Below are 18,759 nucleotides of genomic sequence, written 5' to 3'. Positions count from 1 at the left end.
ATTGCTCACTGGTTGCTATTAGACAGTGCTCTTATGAGTCCTAATTAAAATAGATCTGGCTTAGTGTCCTCTCTTTCTGAGATCAGGCAGTTTGAAGCTGCCTCATAAAAGGGGATTGCTTATGTCTCTGGCATTAACTCATAGCTGGGTTGGCAATGGCTTCCTGCTCAAAGATGTAGGTGACAACAGGGAAGTTCAGGATGCTTGGGCTTGCATAAAAGATCTCTGGGAAGCTCCTAAATTTAAAAAAAATTTTTGAGAGATTGGTTCAAGATGGCAGAGTAGAAGGAAGTGCTCTCACTCCCTCTTGCGAGAACAACAGAATCACAACTAACTGCTGAACAGTCATCAACCGGAAGACACTGAAACTCACCAGAAAAGATACCCCACATCCAAGGACAAAAGAGAAGCCACAATGAGACGGTAGGAGGGGCGCAATCACAATAAAATCAAATCCCATAACTGCGGGTGGGTGACTCACAAACTGGAGAACACTTATACCACAGAAGTCCACCCACTGGAGTGAAGGTTCTGAGCCCCACGTCAGGCTTCCCAACCTGGGGGTCCGGCAACAGGAGGAGGAATTTCTAGACAATCAGACTTTGAAGGCTAGCGGGATTTGATTGCAGGACTTCGACAGGACTGGGGGAAACAGAGACTCCACTCTTGGAGGGCACACACAAAGTAGTGTGCGCATCAGGACCCAGTGGAAGGAGCAGTGACCCCATAGGAGACTGAACCAGACCTGCCTGCTAGTGTTGGAGGGTCTCCTGCAGAGGCGGGGTGTGGCTGTGTCTCATTGTGAGGATAGGGACACCAGCAGGAGAAGTTCTGGGAAGTACTCCTTGGCGTGAGCCCTCTCAGAGTCTGCCATTAGCCCCACCAAAGAGCCCAGGTAGGCTTCAGTGTTGGGTCGCCTCAGGCCAAACAACCCGCAGGGAGGGAACCCAGCCCCACCCATCAGCAGACAAGCGGATTAAAGTTTTACTGAGCTCTGTCCACCAGAGCAACAGCCAGCTCTACCCACCACCAGTCCCTCCCATCAGGAAACCTGCACAAGCCTCTTAAATAGCCTCATCCACCACAGGGCAGAGAGCAGAAGCAAGAAGAACTACAATCCTGCAGCCTGTGGAACAAAAACCACATCCACAGAAAGAAAAACAAGATGAAAAGGCAGAGGACTATGTACCAGATGAAGAAACAAGATAAAACCCCAGACAAACAATTAAATGAAGTGGAGATAGGCAACCCTCCAGAAAAAGAATTCAGAATAATGATAGTGAAGATGATCCAGGACCTTGGAAAAAGAATGGAGGCAAAGATCGAGAAGATGCAAGAAATGTTTAACAAAGACCTAGAAGAATTAAACAACAAACACCTAGAAGAATTAAAGAACAAACAAACAGAGATGAACAATACAATAACTGAAATGAAAACTACACTAGAAGGAATCAATAGCAGAATAACTGAGGCAGAAGAACGGATAAGTGACCTGGAAGACAGAATGGTGGAATTCACTGCTGCGAAACAGAATAAAGAAAAAAGAATGAAAAGAAATGAAGACAGCCTAGGAAACCTTTGGGACAACATTAAGCGCAACAACATTCGCATTATAGGGGTCCCAGAAGGAGAAGAGAGAGAGAAAGGACCCGAGAAAATATTTGAAGAGATTATAGTAGAAAAATTCCCTAACATAGGAAAGGAAATAGCCACCCAAGTCCAGGAAGCGCAGAGAGTCCCAGGCAGCGTAAACCCAAGGAGAAACACGCCGAGACACATAGTAATCAAACGGGCAAAAATTAAAGACAAAGAAAAATTATTGAAAGCAACAAGGGAAAAATGACAAATAACATACAAGGGAACTCCCATAAGGTTAACAGCTGATTTCTCAGCAGAAACTCTACAACCCAGAAGGGAGTGGCATGGCATATTTAAGCTGATGAAAGGGAAGAACCTACAACCAAGATTACTCTACCCAGCAAGGATCTCATTCAGATTCAGTGGAGAAATCAAAAGCTTCACAGGCAAGCAAAAGCTAAGAGAATCCAGCACCACCAAACCAGCTCTACAACAAATGCTAAAGGAACTTCTCTAAGTGGGAAACACAAGAGAAGAAAAGGACCTACAAAAACCAACCCATAACAATTAAGAAAACGGTAATAGGAACATAATATCGATAATTACCTTAAACGTGAATGGATTAAATGCTCCAACCAAAAGACAGGCTCGCTGAATGGATACAAAAACAAGACCCATCTATATGCTATCCACAAGAGACCCCTTCAGACCTAGGAACACATATAGACTGAAAGTGAGGAGATGGAAAAAGATATTCCATGCAAATGGAAATGAAAAGAAAGCTGGAGTAGCAATACTCATATCAGATAAAACAGACTTTAAAATAAAGACTGTTACAAGAGACAAGGAAGGACACTACATAATGATCAAGGGATCAATCCAAGAAGAAGATATAACATTTATAAATCTGTATGTATCCAACATAGGAGCACCTCAATACATAAGGCAACTGCTAACAGCTGTAAAAGAGGAAATTGACAGTAACACAATAATAGTGGGGGACTTTAACACCTTACTTAAAACAGTGGACAGATCGTGCAAACAGAAAATTAATAAGGAAACACAAGCTTTAAATGACACAATAGACCAGATAGATTTAATTGATATTTATAGCACATTCCATCCATAAACAGCAGATTACACTTCTTCTCAAGCACGCACGGAACATTCTCCAGGATAGATCACATCTTGGGTCACAAATCAAGCCTCAGTAAATTTGACAAAATTGAAATCATATCAAGCATCTTTTCTGACCACAACACTATGAGATTAGAAATCAATTACAGGGAAAAATAATGTACAAAACACAAACACATGGAGGCTAAACAACACGTTACTAAATAACCAAGAGATCACTGAAGAAATCAAAGAGGAAATCAAAAAATACCTAGAGACAAATGACAATGAAAACAAGATGATCCAAAACCTATGGGATGCAGCGAAAGCGGTTCTAAGAGGGAAGTTTATAGCAATACAAGCCTCAAGAAATAAGAAAAATCTCAAACAATCTAACCTTTACACCTAAAGGAACTAGAGAAAGAAGAACAAACAAAACCCAAAGTTAGTAGAAGGAAAGAAATCATAAAGATCAGAGCAGAAATAAATGAAATAGAAACAAAGAAAACAATAGCAAAGATCAATAAAACTAAAAGCTGGTTCTTTGAGAAGATAAACAAAATTGATAAACCATTAGCCAGAATCATCAAGAAAAAGAGGGAGAGGACTCAAATCAATAAAATCAGAAATGAAAAAGGAGAAGTTACAACAGACACGGCAGAAATACAAAGCATCCTAAGAGACTACTGCAAGCAACTCTATGCCAATAAAATGGACAACCTGGAAGAAATGGACAAATTCTTAGAAAGGTATAACCTTCCAAGACTGAACCAGGAAGAAATAGAAAATATGAACAGATCAATCACAAGTAATGAAATTGAAACTGTGATTAAAAATCTTCCAACAAACAAAAGTCCAGGACCAGATGGCTTCACAGGTGAATTCTGCCAAGCGTTTAGAGAAGAGCTGACACCCATCCTTCTCAAACTCTTCCAAAACATTGCAGAGGAAGGAACACTCCCAAACTCATTCTGTGAGGCCACCATCACCCTGATACCAAAACCAGACAAAGATACTACAAAAAAAGACAATTACAGATCAATATCACTCATGAATATAGATGCAAAAATCCTCAACAAAATACTAGGAAACAGAATCCAACAACACATTAAAAGGATTGTATACCATGATCAAGTGGGATTTATCCCAGGGATGCAAGGATTCTTCTATATATGCAAATCAATCGCTGTGATACACCATATTAACAAATTGAAGAAGGAAAACCATATGATCATCTCAATACATGCAGAAAAAGCATTTGACAAAATTCAACACCCAGTTATGATAAAAACTCTCCAGAAAGCGGGCATAGAGGGAACCTCCCTCAACATAATAAAGGCCATATATGACAAACTTGCAGCAAACCTCATTCTCAATGGTGAAAAACTGAAAGCATTTCCTCTAAGATCAGGAACAAGACAAGGATGTCCACTCTCACCACTATTATTCAACATAGTTTTGGAAGTCCTAGCCACGGCAATCAGAGAAGAAAAAGAAATAAAAGGAATACAAATTGGGAAAGAGGAAGTAAAACTGTCAGTGTTGTCAGATGGTGTGGTACTATACATAGAGAATCCTAAAGATGCCACCAGAAAACTACTAGAGCTAATCAATGAATTTGGTAAAGTAGCAGGATACAAAATTAATGCACAGAAATCTCTTGCACTCCTATACACTAATGATGAAAAATCTGGAAGAGAAATTAAGGAAACACTCCCATTTACCATTGCAACAAAAAGAATAAAATACCTAGGAATGAACCTACCTAGGGAGACAAAAGACCTGTATGCAGAAAACTGTAAGACACTGATGAAAGAAATTAAAGATGATACAAACAGATGGGGAGATATACCATGTTCCTGGATTGGAAGAATCAATACTGTGAAAATAACTATACTACCCATAGCAATCTACAGATTCAGTGCAATCCCTGTCTAATTACCAATGGCATTTTTTACAGAACTAGAACAAAAAATCTTAAAATTTGTATGGAGACACAAAAGACCCCGAATGGCCAAAGCAATCTTGAGGGAAAACAATGGAGCTGGAGGAATCAGACTCCCTGACTTCAGACTATACTACAAAGCTACAGTAATCAAGACAATATGGTACTGGCACAAAAACAGAAATATAGATCAGTGGAACAGGATAGAAAGCACAGAGATAAACCCATGCACCTGTGGTCAACTAATCTATCACAGAGGAGGCAAGGATATACACTGGAGAAAAGACAGTCTCTTCAATAAGTGGTGCTGGGAAAACTGGACAGCTACATGTACAAGAATGAAATTAGAACACTCCCTAACACCATACACAAAAATAAGCTCAAAATGGATTAGAGACCTAAATATAAGACTGGACACTATAAAACTCTAAGAGGAAAACATAGGAAGAACACTCTTTTTTTTTTTTTTAAGTTTACTTTCATTTTATTTATTTATTTATTTATTTATTTATTTATTTATTTTTGGCTGTGTTGGGTCTTCGTTTCTCTGCAAAGGCTTTCTCTAGTTGCGGCAAGCAGGGGCCACTCTTCATCGCGGTGCGCGGACCTCTCACTATCGCGGCCTCTCTTGTTGTGGAGCACAGGCTCCAGACGTGCAGGCTCAGTAATTGTGGCTCACGGGCCCAGTTGCTCCACGGCATGTGGGATCTTCCCAGACCAGGGCTCGAACCCGTGTCCCCTGCATTGGCAGGCAGATTCTCAACCACTGCGCCACCAGGGAAGCCCGGAAGAACACTCTTTGAGATAAATCACAGCAAGATCTTTTTTGATCCACCTCCTAGAGTAATGGAAATAAAAACAAAAATAAACAAATGGGACCTAATGACACTTAAAAGCTTTTTCACAGCAAAGGAAACTACAAACAAGACGAAAAGACTACCCTCAGAATTGGAGAAAATATTTGCAAAAGAATCAATGGACAAAGGATTAATCTCCAAAATATATATGCAGCTCAATATTAGAAAAACAAACAACCCAATTGAAAAATGGGCAGAAGACCTAAATAGAAATTTCTCCAAAGAAGACATACAGATGGCCAAGAAGCACATGAAAAGCTGTTCAACATCACTAATTATTAGAGAAATGGAGATCAAAACTACAATGAGGTATCACCTCACACCAGTTCGAATGGGTATCATCAGAAATACTACAAACAACAAATGCTGGAGAGGGTGTGGAGAAAAGGGAACTGTCTTCCACTGTTGGTAGGAATGTAAATTGTTACAGCCACTATGGAGAACAGTATGGAGGTTCCTTAAAAAACTAAAAATAGAATTACCATATGACCTAGCAATCCCACTACTGGGCATATACCCAGAGAAACCCATAATTCAAAAAGACACATACACCCCAGTGTTCATTGCAGCACTGTTTACAGTAGCCAGGTCATGGAAGCAACCTAAATGCCCATCAACAGACCAATGGATAAAGAAGTTGTGGTACATATATACAGTGGAATATTACTCAGCCATAAAAAGGAAGGAAATTGGGTCATTTGTAGAGATGTGGATGGATCTAGAAGAGACTGTCATACAGAGTGAAGTAAGTCAGAAAGAGAAAAACAAATATCGTATATTAACACATGTGGAACCTAGAAAAATGATACAGTTGAACCGGTTTGCAGGGCAGAAATTGAGACACAGATGTAGAGAACAAACGTATGGACACCAAGGGGAGAAAGTGGCGGGCTGGGGCGAGGGTGGTGGTGTGGTGAATTGGGAGACTGGCATTGACATATATACACTAATATGTATAAAATGAATAATAAGAACCTGCTGTATAAAAAAATAAAATAAAATTCAAAAATTCAAAAGAATTTTTTTTGAAAAATTGTGGTAAAATATACATAACATTAAACTTACCACTAAAACCATTTTAAAGTGTACAGCTTTGTGGCATTAAATACATTCACATTGTTGTGTAACTATCACAACTGTCCATCTCCAGAACTTTTTCATCTTCCCAAAGTGAAACCCTATACTCATTGAACAGTAGCTGCCCATTTCTCCCTTCCCCCCAGTCCTTAGCAACTACCATTCTGCTTTCTGTCTCTATGAATTTGACTACTCTTGGTTCCTCATGTAAGTTGAATCATATAACATTTGTCTTTTTGTATATGGCTTATTTCACTTAGCATAATGTCTTCAAGTTTTACCCATGTTGTAGCATGTGTCCGAATTTCCTTTTTAATGCTGAATAGTATTCCATTGTATGGAATTCCATTGTATGGATAAACCACATTTTATTTATCTGTTCATCCATTGATGGACATTTAGATTGTTTGGCTGTTGTGAGCCTTCTTCTCTGAACATTGGTGTACAGATATCTCTAGTCCCTGCTTTCAATTCTTTGATATATACCTAGGAGTAGAATTTCTGGGTTATATGGTAGTTCTATGTTTAACTTTTTGAAGAACCTCCATACTGTGTTCCACAGTGGCTGCACCATTATGCAGTCCCACCAGCAATGCGCAGTGGGTGCCAACTTCTCCACCTCCTCACCAACACTTGTTTTCTGTTTGTTTGCTTTTGGTAATCGCCATCCTAATGGGTGTGAAGTGGTACCGCGTTGTGGTTTTCATCTTCATTGCCATAATGATCAGTGATGTTAAGCATCTTTCCACATTATTGGCCATTTGTATATTTTCTTTGGAGAAATGTCTATTCAAGTCCTTTGCCCATTTTTAAATCAGGTTGGTTGGTTGTTGCCAAGTTTTAGCCAATTAGCCTTTTGATTTGCAAATACTTTTAAGAGAGTGTTTGCTGTGTGGTGCCTTACGAGTGAATATATGTACATTTATCTTGTTTATTTTTTAAAAACCTTTTTCTGTATAGATAGATAGGTAGATAATCAATCAATACATAAGTAATAAATAGATTTTTTTTTTTTTGTCCCAACAGTATATCCTTTCAGGCTCTGATGACTTCAACCTGTACATGTGGAGAATTCCTGCAGATCCAGAAGCAGGTGAGTGTATCCCGAGTATGAACCTGCTGCTAACGTTGGCTCTATTGACCTCCTGCGCGCTGTGCCCTGTAAGGGCAGATCTGTAGCAGTAGAGGAAGATATTTCTCTTTTAATACAAAAAATCTTTTGGAAAGTGACCAAAGTAAATTTTGAAATAAAAATTAGAAGCCAGATTTAGCTATAACCTTCATGCATACCCTTATCTGACATAATCATGCTCAGACTTTTTTCCTCCTAAGAACTTTTCTTTAGACTTCATAGATCTCCTTTATGTCCATTTTCCTCTCTCCTGTTTCACACTTGGAGTATTATTACCTTGCTTTTTACATGCTTTTCCTTTATTATTCATGTGCACATTCCTGCTTATTACTCTACAAACAGTTGTTAGGGCCTCTGCCTTTCTTTTAGCCTCCCTGGTGATGTTAGGTAAAGGGAAACTTTCTTTGTTGATGGACAGATGTATTCCCTGGAGTTTGGCTAACCCCAGACATGAGAGAAATTAGGAAGAAATATTTCTGCTTTTGCTCTAGATGTATTCTGAAAAAGAGCCTGCTGCTTTCCATAAATTTGGATCTAGGCCATCTGAGCTTTCAGGCAGCACAGACCATTCTTCATTCTTGATAATAGTGTCTTCACGTGCTCAGATGAGTGTTACACTGGTTGCTTCCTACTGGTAGAAAAATGTCTATTTTTTGTTCTCAGGACAGCTCAATACAGCCATCTGCTCCAGGTGATACATGGCATCAAACTGGAAAGTGGCCATCAGGAAAGTAATAGAGGACTGTGCTGATTATATTACACAAAATGTGTCTAGTGCTCAGAGTTTAGGAAAGTTGTTGGCTTGCCTATTGCTGAATTAACAATATTGTTACCTAACATCTGCCTTTCAAAACTTGTTGAGGCTTACTTTTGGAAACTATCCTGTTGCTGTGGTCTGGTTACTAAACAAGTTACAAAAGGCCTTTTTCCCCTTCTGGAATTTGGAAAGCATGAGTGAAGCATCTTACCTTTGAAGCACAACCAGAGGGGACAGCAACAGTCTATCTGAACAAAAAGTGATGTTCCAGCACTAGAGATAGTTCTGTATTAAGTCTTCCACCCCCGTAAGTCCTAGATTGATTAGCTGAGAAATAATCTTTGGGCTTAATTGTATCTTTTACCTGATCTTGAAAAGCTTTTCATTATTAAGTCAATGTGGCTTTTAAAACAGAAAGTGGATCATCCCCTCCCCCAGGACTGTTCTCTGGAATCTTTTTCATGTTTGTATTGAGAGAAAGGGGAAGAATTAGCAGTAGTATTGTAGATTTTTTTCACCTCCTGCTGATTTCTGTGCTGACTTAGGGTACGTACGGGCCACTGTTAGGCTGTCTTTATATGTAGATGGGTATGCAATCTCTGGGTTGGCAGGGACCCTCATAGCTGATTTAGGATTCCAGTATCAAAACTGGGAAATAGGTGCCTGGACCTTCCAAGGACTGTATAGGCACAGCTGGTTTAAAGGAATCCATTTCTAGATTCTCAAATTCCATATGTATCGTCTTTTCCCACCTCCCCTTTTCCCTTTGTCCTTCCCCCACTTTTCAGAAAAACAGACAAACAAGCAGACAAACAAAAAACACCAGAAAATCGGAAGTACTCCAGAAATTTGTGGCCACTTGAACCTTGGCATGGTGCATTGCCCTTAAGATGTAAAAACCTCTAAGGTGCCAAAAAAGCTGAAGTATCCTTTAATCATAGGGCTGTAACCCAACCCTCCACCATCTTCTACCTTATCTTCTTATGCACTTACAATAAATTTCTCCTTTTTATAATAATTGGTTTTTATAAAACATTAAAAGTATATCTGTTTTGATCAGTTGTGTTCCAGTAAGTATTGTAATGGTAACTCAAATCCAATACAAAAATGTTAACACTTAGAGCCTTACAGTCACAGTAAATAAAGAAAATTTTAAATTTGTAATTATATTTTTATTGGTGAAACTATGATAGATTTTCATTAAAATATATTAGGTTGAAATCTGGGAGGAGGTAGGTAAAGTAGAAATATTATTTCAAGGAGGAAAAAAGGAATGATGTAAAATTTCTATTAAAAAATAAATTGTTAGATGTCAGATTCCATGTCGGATGCAGCAGGTAGCTCCCATTGCAATAAGTACAAAAGTCAAATTACAAAAGCCATATTTTTAAAGATGTCAGAGAGCTGTGGTTACAAAGTGTGTGAGGAGAACTAAAGTTCAGAAGAAGGAAGAGCCCTTCCTAACTGAGCAGAAGGTGCTGGCCGTGTTCTTTCCTGAGGGCATCTGTGCCCAGGCTGTAGTTTGGGCTGCCATGGACAGACTCTACCAGGGTCAAAAGAAATCAGAGTTTTCGATGGCCACATGCATTGATAGGATAGGCTGGATTCTAGAGGAACCTCAAACACATGACCAGTCTTCCCTATAGGACATTTGCTGGGTGCTGGGGTTGCCCTAGGAGCTAGGGGGCTAAGCTGGAAAGCAAAATGAAATGCCCACAGTGTACAGTGCTTAGGAGACAAAGTTCCCCTAGTGGGAGGGTCCTGCTCCACAGGGCCTTTTGAACCTACTTGGGAAAGGATGATAAAGAGGTAAGATTAAAACCTCCAAAGAACAGAATGTTCAGAGCAGAGAACAGAGGTTTGACAGGCTCTCCATCAAAAGCCCAAAAGGGCTACACTTGAGGATGGAGCTGTGCCAGAAAGGCCAAGTGTAATATCCTACAATCTCCTGGTACGTAAGTAGGACACGAACTTCCATTAGTGGAAGAGATCTGCAACAAGCACCCTACAGGTCTTGCCTTTGAGACATTTGAAACCAGAAGTAGACTTGGGACTTCCCTGGTGGTCCAGCAGTTGAGAATCCGCCTTCCAATGCAGGGGACGCGGGTTCAGTCCCTGGTCAGGGAACTAAGATCCCACATGCCGCGGGGCAACTAAGCCCACACACCACAACTAAAGAGCCACCGTGCCACAACTAGAGAGAAGCCCTTGTGCCACAACAAAAGATCCCGCATGCCGCAACGAAGATCGCGCATGCCGCAGCTAAGAACCGATGCAGCCAAATAAACAAATTTTTTTTTTCAAGTAAATATTTTTTAAAAAAGAAGAAGTAGACTTATTCAACCCAGCGCTGACCTGGTTCCTTCTGATTGGATTGAGGGTGATCAGCCCCTTCTTTTCTCAAGAGTGGAATGGGTAAATGTCATATGGAGGAAACGGCCTTCATCTCTGTGTTAGTTTGCTAGGGCTCCCATAACAAAATCCCACAGACTGTAAACACCAGAAACATATTTTCTCACAGTTCTGGAGGCTAGATATCCAAGATCAAGGTTCTGACAAGTTTGATTTCTCCTGAGGCCTCTCTCCTTTGGCTTGCAGATGACTGCCTCCTCATTGTGTTCTCACGTGGCCTTTTCTCTGTGTACACACATCGCTGGTGTCCCTTCCTCTTCTTATGAGGACATCAGTCTTATTGGATTAGAGTCCTTCCCTTATGACTTTGTTTAACCTTAATTATCTCCTTAAAGCCCCTCTCTCCAAATAGTCACACTGGGGGTTGGGGCTTCAACATATGAATTTGCAAGAGACACAGTTCAGTCCATAGAAATCTCCATGGTTCTTTATCCTCAATGTCCAGCATACAATAAAAAATGATGAGACATGAAAATGTGGTCAGTAATCAAAAGAAGCCAACCCACAATATTATCTAAATATTGAAGTCAAACAGTCAGGAACTTGAAATATTGTAAATGTGATAAAATAGAAATGAGGGATGGACAAAATGGATAAAAAGATGGAGAATTTCAACAGAGAATTGGAATCTGTCTAGAAAAAAAAATCATGTAGAACTGAAAAATATGTCTGAAACCAAGAATTTTTTGGATTTCTTTAACCTTGAAAGGACAGGCTTGATGAATAGAAGACAGGTCAATAAAAGACATTCAAACTGAAGGACGATGATGAGAATGGAGAATGGAAAAAGCAAAACAGAGAGTGTAAGAGACAAGTGGGACACAGGTGATCTAACATGTATGAAATTGAAATCCCAGAAGAATAAGAGAGAGAAAGTGAAGCAGAGCAATATATGAAGAGATAATGGCTGAAAGTTTCCAGAACAAATGAAATATGCCAATTCTCAGATTCAAGAAACTCAGTAACCACAAGCAGAATAAATACAACACACCTAGGCATATCATGTCAAACTATTGAAAATGAAAGATAATGAGAAAAAGCCCAAAAACAGTCTGAGAAAATGGACAAATTACCTGTAAATAAGCAACAATAAGATTGATGGTCAAATTATGGAAGCCAGAATATAATAGAATGATATCTCTAAAGTGCTTAAAGAATTAAAACCTGCCAACCTAGAATTCTAGGGAACCTAGAATCCAGGGAAAATATCTTTCAAAAATATAGGTAAAATAAAAGACATTTTAGAAAAAAGAAATTATAGAATTTTAATAAAATCACTTAGCAGCCCTCAGTGAATTAATGCCTCTAAACATTGAGCATCTACAGCTGTTCACATCACAAAAAGAAAGGCAACTAGACATTAAGAGTCTCCTGATGAAGAAACACCATGGTGCCTAGGGTCTTGCAAAATAAAACAACCCTGAATCTAATCAGACCTCAGGATCCAGCTTTCAGTTTGCAGGTAGCACGGAGGACAGAGGAGTGTCCTGTACTACGTTGTGAGGATACAATCCATAAAGTCCAGACTGTCGGAAACTATAGGTCAAATGATCTGTGTTCTTCAACAAGTATTTACATTTTGATGAGAAAAGGAAGGATGGACAGGAGAAAATCTATTGTATAAGAAACCCAAAAGATATTAAAACAAAAAACAGGCAAAACTAAAGTATTTAGAAGGGAATTCCCTGGCAGTCCAGTGGTTAGGACTCCGAGTTTTCACTGCCGAAGGCCCAGGTTCGATCCCTGGTCAGGGAACTAAGATCCCACAAGCTGCACGGTGTGACCCAAGAATAAATAAAGTATTTAGGAATGCATACTTGGATGAATAAAATTATTTTAAAAAGCAGGGAAGTGATTAATGTACAAGTCAGGATAATGATTTCTTTAGGGGAGGGAAGGGGTTATAATAGGAATGAAGCACATAGAGGCCTCTGAATGGCCAGGAAAAATTCCATTTCTTGAGACCTGGGTGTTGGTTATACAGGTGTTCACCTTAAAAAACTTCATTAAGCTATACTTTTTATGCTGTTTTCTGTATCCTTTTTATACCCCTTGATGAAAAAAGAAAAAAAAATTAGTGAATAAACATTGATGAAATAAAATTTCTTAAATGAATAAAAATGAAAACATGATATCCCAGCAGAGGCATTCACATACTGCACGTATTTAGCCCAGATCAGTGGTCTGTAGAATTTTCTGTTCACATACATATCCCCACAATAATTTTTTTTTTAGTTATAACTTACATATATTAAAGTACACTTTTATTTAGGAATAACTTAAACCCTCTGCTAGGTTGCCCCCCATGATAGGGTGCTTGTTGCCCCAGGGCAACTCCAGTGATTAGAAAGTTCTTATAAGTAAGCTCTCTATTTTTAAATGTTGGCAATTCATAGTTTTTAAAAACATTTAGAAAGGTTCAACAAGCCAAGCATAACATAAAAGGGCTAAATGTGGCCTTGAGTTCTAGCTTTGAATGCTTAGATAACGAAAAGTCTGTCAGGAAATTCCTCATCTAATCTACTGCCATTTTGACTTAAACAAATCTGGAATAAGGCTGAGCTCGCTCTCTCTGTTCATGCCAGTTGAAAGTAAGATACTGAGGCAGGCTATGGGAGGAATCTGGCTTGTTGTTATATGCCTTAATGGCATAATCAGATGACACGCAGTCTGCATTTATTGAATACCTGCTGTGTGCTTCTCAGTGTGAGCCAAAAGCAAGAGCATCTTTTTCTTCTCGATTCTCCTGTTCAGAAAGACTGACAATCACTGGAGAAATTTTTTTGCTACACAAACTCCAAAGAGATGAAGTTTATTTATTATATAAACAACACAGAATTAGCCAGTTGGCTAAGTAATTCACATAGGGCTTCTTAGCGGGCGGAGGAAATCATTTCAAGATGTAAGACCTAATACCCACTGTAAAACTTCCTACCTGGAAGATTAGGATCAATTTTTTTTAGTTGATGTCAAAGAATAACTCATTTCTCAAAACCTCTTTAAAAATCAGAGGAAGGAACTGGGGATTTTGCTGTAGCAAAGAAAAAGCCCATCAGAATATGTTTTACACCTATGAAGTATGTAGGAAGAGCATCTGTTTCTATGTGATAATTCTGAAGATAAAATAAACAGGCTGGCCGTTATGTATAGAGCCAGTATGGTGTATGGGAAGGAGCATTAGGCTTAAGATCATACCTGGATTCAAGTCCAGTACTTCCAGTAACCAAGTGATTGAGTGATTCTAGGCAGGTTATATAACAGCAGTTGTCTTGAGTCTCAGTTTCTTCTGTAAAATTGCTACCTCCACCCCCCACCCTACCACCTCATATCGTGGATGATTTAACAGCCTTGGAGGCTTTCTGAAAACTAGGTGCTTTCAGATGTAAGACATTGTTATTGCTGTGTGTAAGATCAATGCCCATAGATCCATAATTTCCAGAGCATTGCTCCCTAGTAACCTAGGTAATAGAAGTAATGGATTTACATTTGGTAGAGGTTGGTGTCTCTGGAAAATATTCATATGGCCTTCTCCTTCCCTTTTCCCTAATTCTTGTTCGAAAGGACTTTAGGGTTTTCACTGATAGAGTTGCTTCCCCTGAGATATGCCTCTACACTAAGACCTTACTATTTATGGAAAGAAGCATAATGTAATAGAGTTGGTAGGCCTGGGTTTAAATTCCTGATGCATTCGTCTCTTAGTTGGAGGCTTTGGAAAAATTGTTTAATCTTGCCAAACTTTCTTCATCTGTAAAATAAGAATATTAACAATGCAAACAATAACAACAATAGTAATATCTACTTTATTAGGGATATTGTGAGGGTGCTCAGTAGCTACTAAATGTTGCTATTCCTCATTTTAAAAGCTTTCTCCCTTTTAACTTTCCTCTGAAAAACTCCTTAGAGACCAAGCCATGGTGCTCATCTGGTGCCCTCCTGAATGGTCAGTTGAGTTTTTCTTGCATGAAGGCTGCTCTTGACTCATCGGTAGTTTAAGAGGGGGGAAGTTATACGACAGACTTTTCCCTGAATAGAGGGGAAAACATGCAGCTTCACTGCCAGGTCTCTGCAGCCACCCCCCACTGCCCTTAGGCTGATGAAGTCGGCTGGAAACAGCTGTAAATGCGTTTCCATGGGCCTGCATATGTGTGCCTACTCTGTCTCTCCTCCTTTTTCTAGACATGCATTTACTCTCAGTGAGTTAGGCCTGGGCATCTGCTTTTTCCTCCCATGTAATAGGAAGAACAACTGTTTTTAATTGGCCACAAGTAGTTGGTTGCAAACACATGTGAAGTACAGATGAAAGAAGAACTTAGTGTAATTGACTTTTTTTGCACAATTAAGCGTTGCTGTCTGTGGAGCTCTTTGAGCTTTACTGACAACAATGGCTGTCCCCATCTGGCTTTTCTTAACTCTTAAGTGGTTACAGGATCCCCAGGAGGCAGCCACTGCTCTCTCTGTATTGTCAGTACCCTGATTGTATTTCTCTTTATGGTTTGAAACTTGGAGCCCTGGGAGTGTTCACTCGGGCCTTTTGGAATTACGAAGAGGTTGTTTGGACAACTCTTTTAGATATGTGAGGAAAAGAAAGAGTCCCTTGCCCCTCATGGCTCCTCATTAATTCTACCAGTGGAGTCAGGAATGAAGTAGATTAATTGCCTGGACAGGTACTTACCAAACCTCATTTTAGTAGATAACAGCTCTAGCCTTCTGCTTCAAGCCTTGTTCCAGAGGAAATAATGAGATATACTTTAATTTGTTCACTTACTGAGTATCCTTAGATAAAACATTATGCCAATCCTATGGGTGATTGAAAAATAAATACTTTCTTGCCTTCCAAGAACTTCCAATCTAAGAGGGATGAGAAAAGGGTATGTGTGTATGTGCACACTAAATTTAAAAATGGATTCCAAAGCCTATAAAAAAAGATAACTAAGGAGGGCTTGAAGAGATTTTGGGGATCAGTAAAGTTTTCATGGAATTAGCATTTCAGAGGACCGTGAAGGATAAGTAGGATCTTAGCTACTTTATTTCTCTGCTCTTAACTATAGTCAAAACACTATAAAAGAAACATACAAAATTGACAGCAGGAAGATAGAGAGAGACACTTGGATAATCCACATGTTGGATGGTGAAGCCCACTAATGGAGATTGGGTTCTTTCCTGCATGCTTATATTCCACAGTCTAATACACTCACACCTTTTCATTCATTCATCAGATACTTGTTGAAAATTTACCGTGTGCTAGGTAGACACTGTTCTAGAGGCTTAGGATACAGCAGAAAAACAAAAGAGCCCTGCCATCATGGAGCTTACATTCTAGCAGGGGAAACAGACAATTAACAATAGATACAGTAAATTATATAGTATGTTTAAAAGGTTAGAAGTGCTTTGGAAAAAGAAAAAGTAGAGCAGAATAAGGGGGCTAGGAAGTGGTATGGGGACAGAGTCAGGGAAATGTAATTTTAGGTAGGATATTCAGTCTAGTCCTCATTGAGAAGGTCACATTTGAACAAAACCTCAAAGTGGTGAGAGAGCCTTGCAGAAATCTGGGATAAGCGCATTTCAGGTAGAGCCAGTATGAAGGTTTTGAATTGAGAATGTGCGTGAGGGGAGAATAGTAGGGCTTAGTCATAGAGGTAAGTGGGGTATAGGGGTGTCCAATCATGTAGGCTCTTATTGTGAGTGACGTGGGGAGCCATTAGAGAATTTTGAGCAGAGGAGTGACATGATCTGACTTATTTTAACAGCATCACTCTGACTACTGAGTTGAGGGTAGATAGCGGGAGTGGGGCTGCCAAGGGTAGAAATGAGGGGTACTAGTAGGATTCTCTCATACAGGTGAGCTGTGGTGGTGGCTTGAACCAAGGTAATAGGGGTTGAAGTCTAGATATATTTTGAAAGTAAAGCCAAAAAGGGGTGGGGGGTACTTCCCTGGTGGTCCAGTGGCTAAGACTCCACACTCCCAATGCAAGGGGCCCGGGTTCGATCCCTGGTCGGGGAACTAGATGCCGCATGCATGCCGCAACTAAGAAGCCCGCATGCCGCAGCGAAGATCCCACGTGCCACAACTAAAACCTGGCACAGCCTAAATAAATAAATATTTTTTTTAAAAAGTAAAGCTATCAGGATTTCCTGATAGATTAGATTGGGGAGAAAGGGAGAGCAGGTAGAGTTTGAGATGTCTCTTAAACAACCAGGTAGAGTTGTTGAATAAACAGTTTGGTTGTAGAGGTATGGAGGTCTGGAGTTCAAGAAAGACCTGGACTAGAGATTAAAATGTTTTTGGTATCATATAGGTAGTATCTAAAGCCACAGACTGGATGAGAACACCAGTGACTGAGATCAGCAGTGAGTGAAGTAAGTATAGCTAGTTTAAGAGAAGAGGACCAAAAACTGAGCCCTAAGGCATTCTCATGTTAAGAAGCCAGGGCAGGGACTTCCCTGGTGGTCCAGTGGTTGAGACTCTGCACTTCCACTGCAGGGGACATGGGTTCAATCCCTGGTCGAGGAACTAAGATCCTGCATGCTGTGCTGAGTAGCCCCCCCAAAAAAAGCCAGGGAGAAGAGCCAAAAAAAGGAAATCAACAAGGAGTCACCAGTGAGGTAGCAGGAAAACCAAAAGAGGGTGATCCTAGGAAGGCAGTGAAAAAAGTGTGTCAAAGGGGAGGCAATTCTGTTGAATCTTGCTAATAAGTCAAATAAGACGAGTAGGATGGGAACTGAATTAACCATTGGATTCTTTGGTGAATATCACCAAGCCCAAGTCTTATTGCTTAGGGAAGGACTAGGTAATTACAGAGATTTGAAGTTCATTGCATCATTGCAATAACCGTTGTTACCTGATTTTTTGACTTCTTTCCCTGCAAAGTAGTACCACTCCTTTATGTCCTTGCTTCCCATCTTGCCCTATCAGTGTGTTCTGCAGGCTTTTGTTTGCTACTCGAGTCTAGAGCTACCAGATGAAGTTTTCCCGTGCTTCCAGCATTTCCTATACCAATATCTGTCTTTTTACCTGAGTATTGAGTTTTTTAAAATACCACTCTTAACAGTTCTCCACTAATTTCAATTTAACAATCATTTGTTAAGTCCTTGTATGCCCAACTCTTTTCTTATTATCTTGGATGTATCAGCATATAAATCTTGAAAGATCAGGGATATTTACCCTCTTCATGAGGGCCAGTGCTCTATTTCTTGGAAACACAAATTTATCTCCTGCCGTCAGAATTTCGTATCTTCCAGCAGACCCTTCCAGTCATATAGTCCCTGTTTCTGGTTCCTCACTACTGCTTTCAGACTTCCCCCTCCTTAATCTCTGTGTTATTCATTGTTTCTCCTTCGCATTCTCACAAAGGTGTTTGTCCTACCTGTTAATTAATGGATTATTAGGGAAGGGGTAGAAATCCAAAGACTCTGACAAGAAAATCAATACTGCCATTTTATCCAGGTTGATTTGGGGTTTATTTCAGAAAAAAAGTATTTAAGTGTCCTGTTCTATAGTCCCAAGTGCCATTGAGGATCACTTCCCAGGCATGATTGATGCCTGTTAAACCAAGGCATCTAGAAATCCTGACCAGGTTGCTTTTAGCTTTTGAGTTGAAAACATCCTCATTCTTGGAGGACTTTGTTAAAATGAATGAAATTGACAAGAAACAAGTAACTGAAGTTGGCAAGAAATGGGAGTGGTGTCCTGACCCTCTTGAGAGGCTTCAGCAGACAGATCTCTGGCTGAATGTTATGAAAAGAGGAGCATAGTTAAGAAAAGAGGGGAATGAGGACTTGTAGGCTTAGCGCTTTGTCTTCTCTGGGGGAACATTTGGCTGTGGCATTTTAGAAAGGTCTTTATCAGGGTTCTGAGCAAGGTGTTTTCTCTGGGTCCCTTGTGTTT

At 39.8% G+C, this 18,759-nt stretch overlaps 1 protein-coding gene across 3 annotated transcripts in view; it reads left to right on the top strand.

The window, feature by feature from the left end:
- DCAF5 (DDB1 and CUL4 associated factor 5) overlaps window positions 1-18,759 on the top strand; it is a 105,471-nt gene that overhangs the window by 72,424 nt on the left and 14,288 nt on the right. For all 3 annotated transcript variants that reach the window (XM_057543725.1, XM_057543727.1, XM_057543726.1), the window contains exon 7: window positions 7,600-7,666. In XM_057543725.1, the coding sequence (XP_057399708.1) occupies window positions 7,600-7,666 (67 nt within the window). The remainder of the gene's footprint in view (window positions 1-7,599; window positions 7,667-18,759) is intronic.

Source organism: Balaenoptera acutorostrata, chromosome 3, assembly GCF_949987535.1.
Source record: "Balaenoptera acutorostrata chromosome 3, mBalAcu1.1, whole genome shotgun sequence".
Lineage (NCBI taxonomy): Eukaryota > Metazoa > Chordata > Mammalia > Artiodactyla > Balaenopteridae > Balaenoptera > Balaenoptera acutorostrata.
This window is presented reverse-complemented; position numbering and strand designations above follow the sequence as displayed.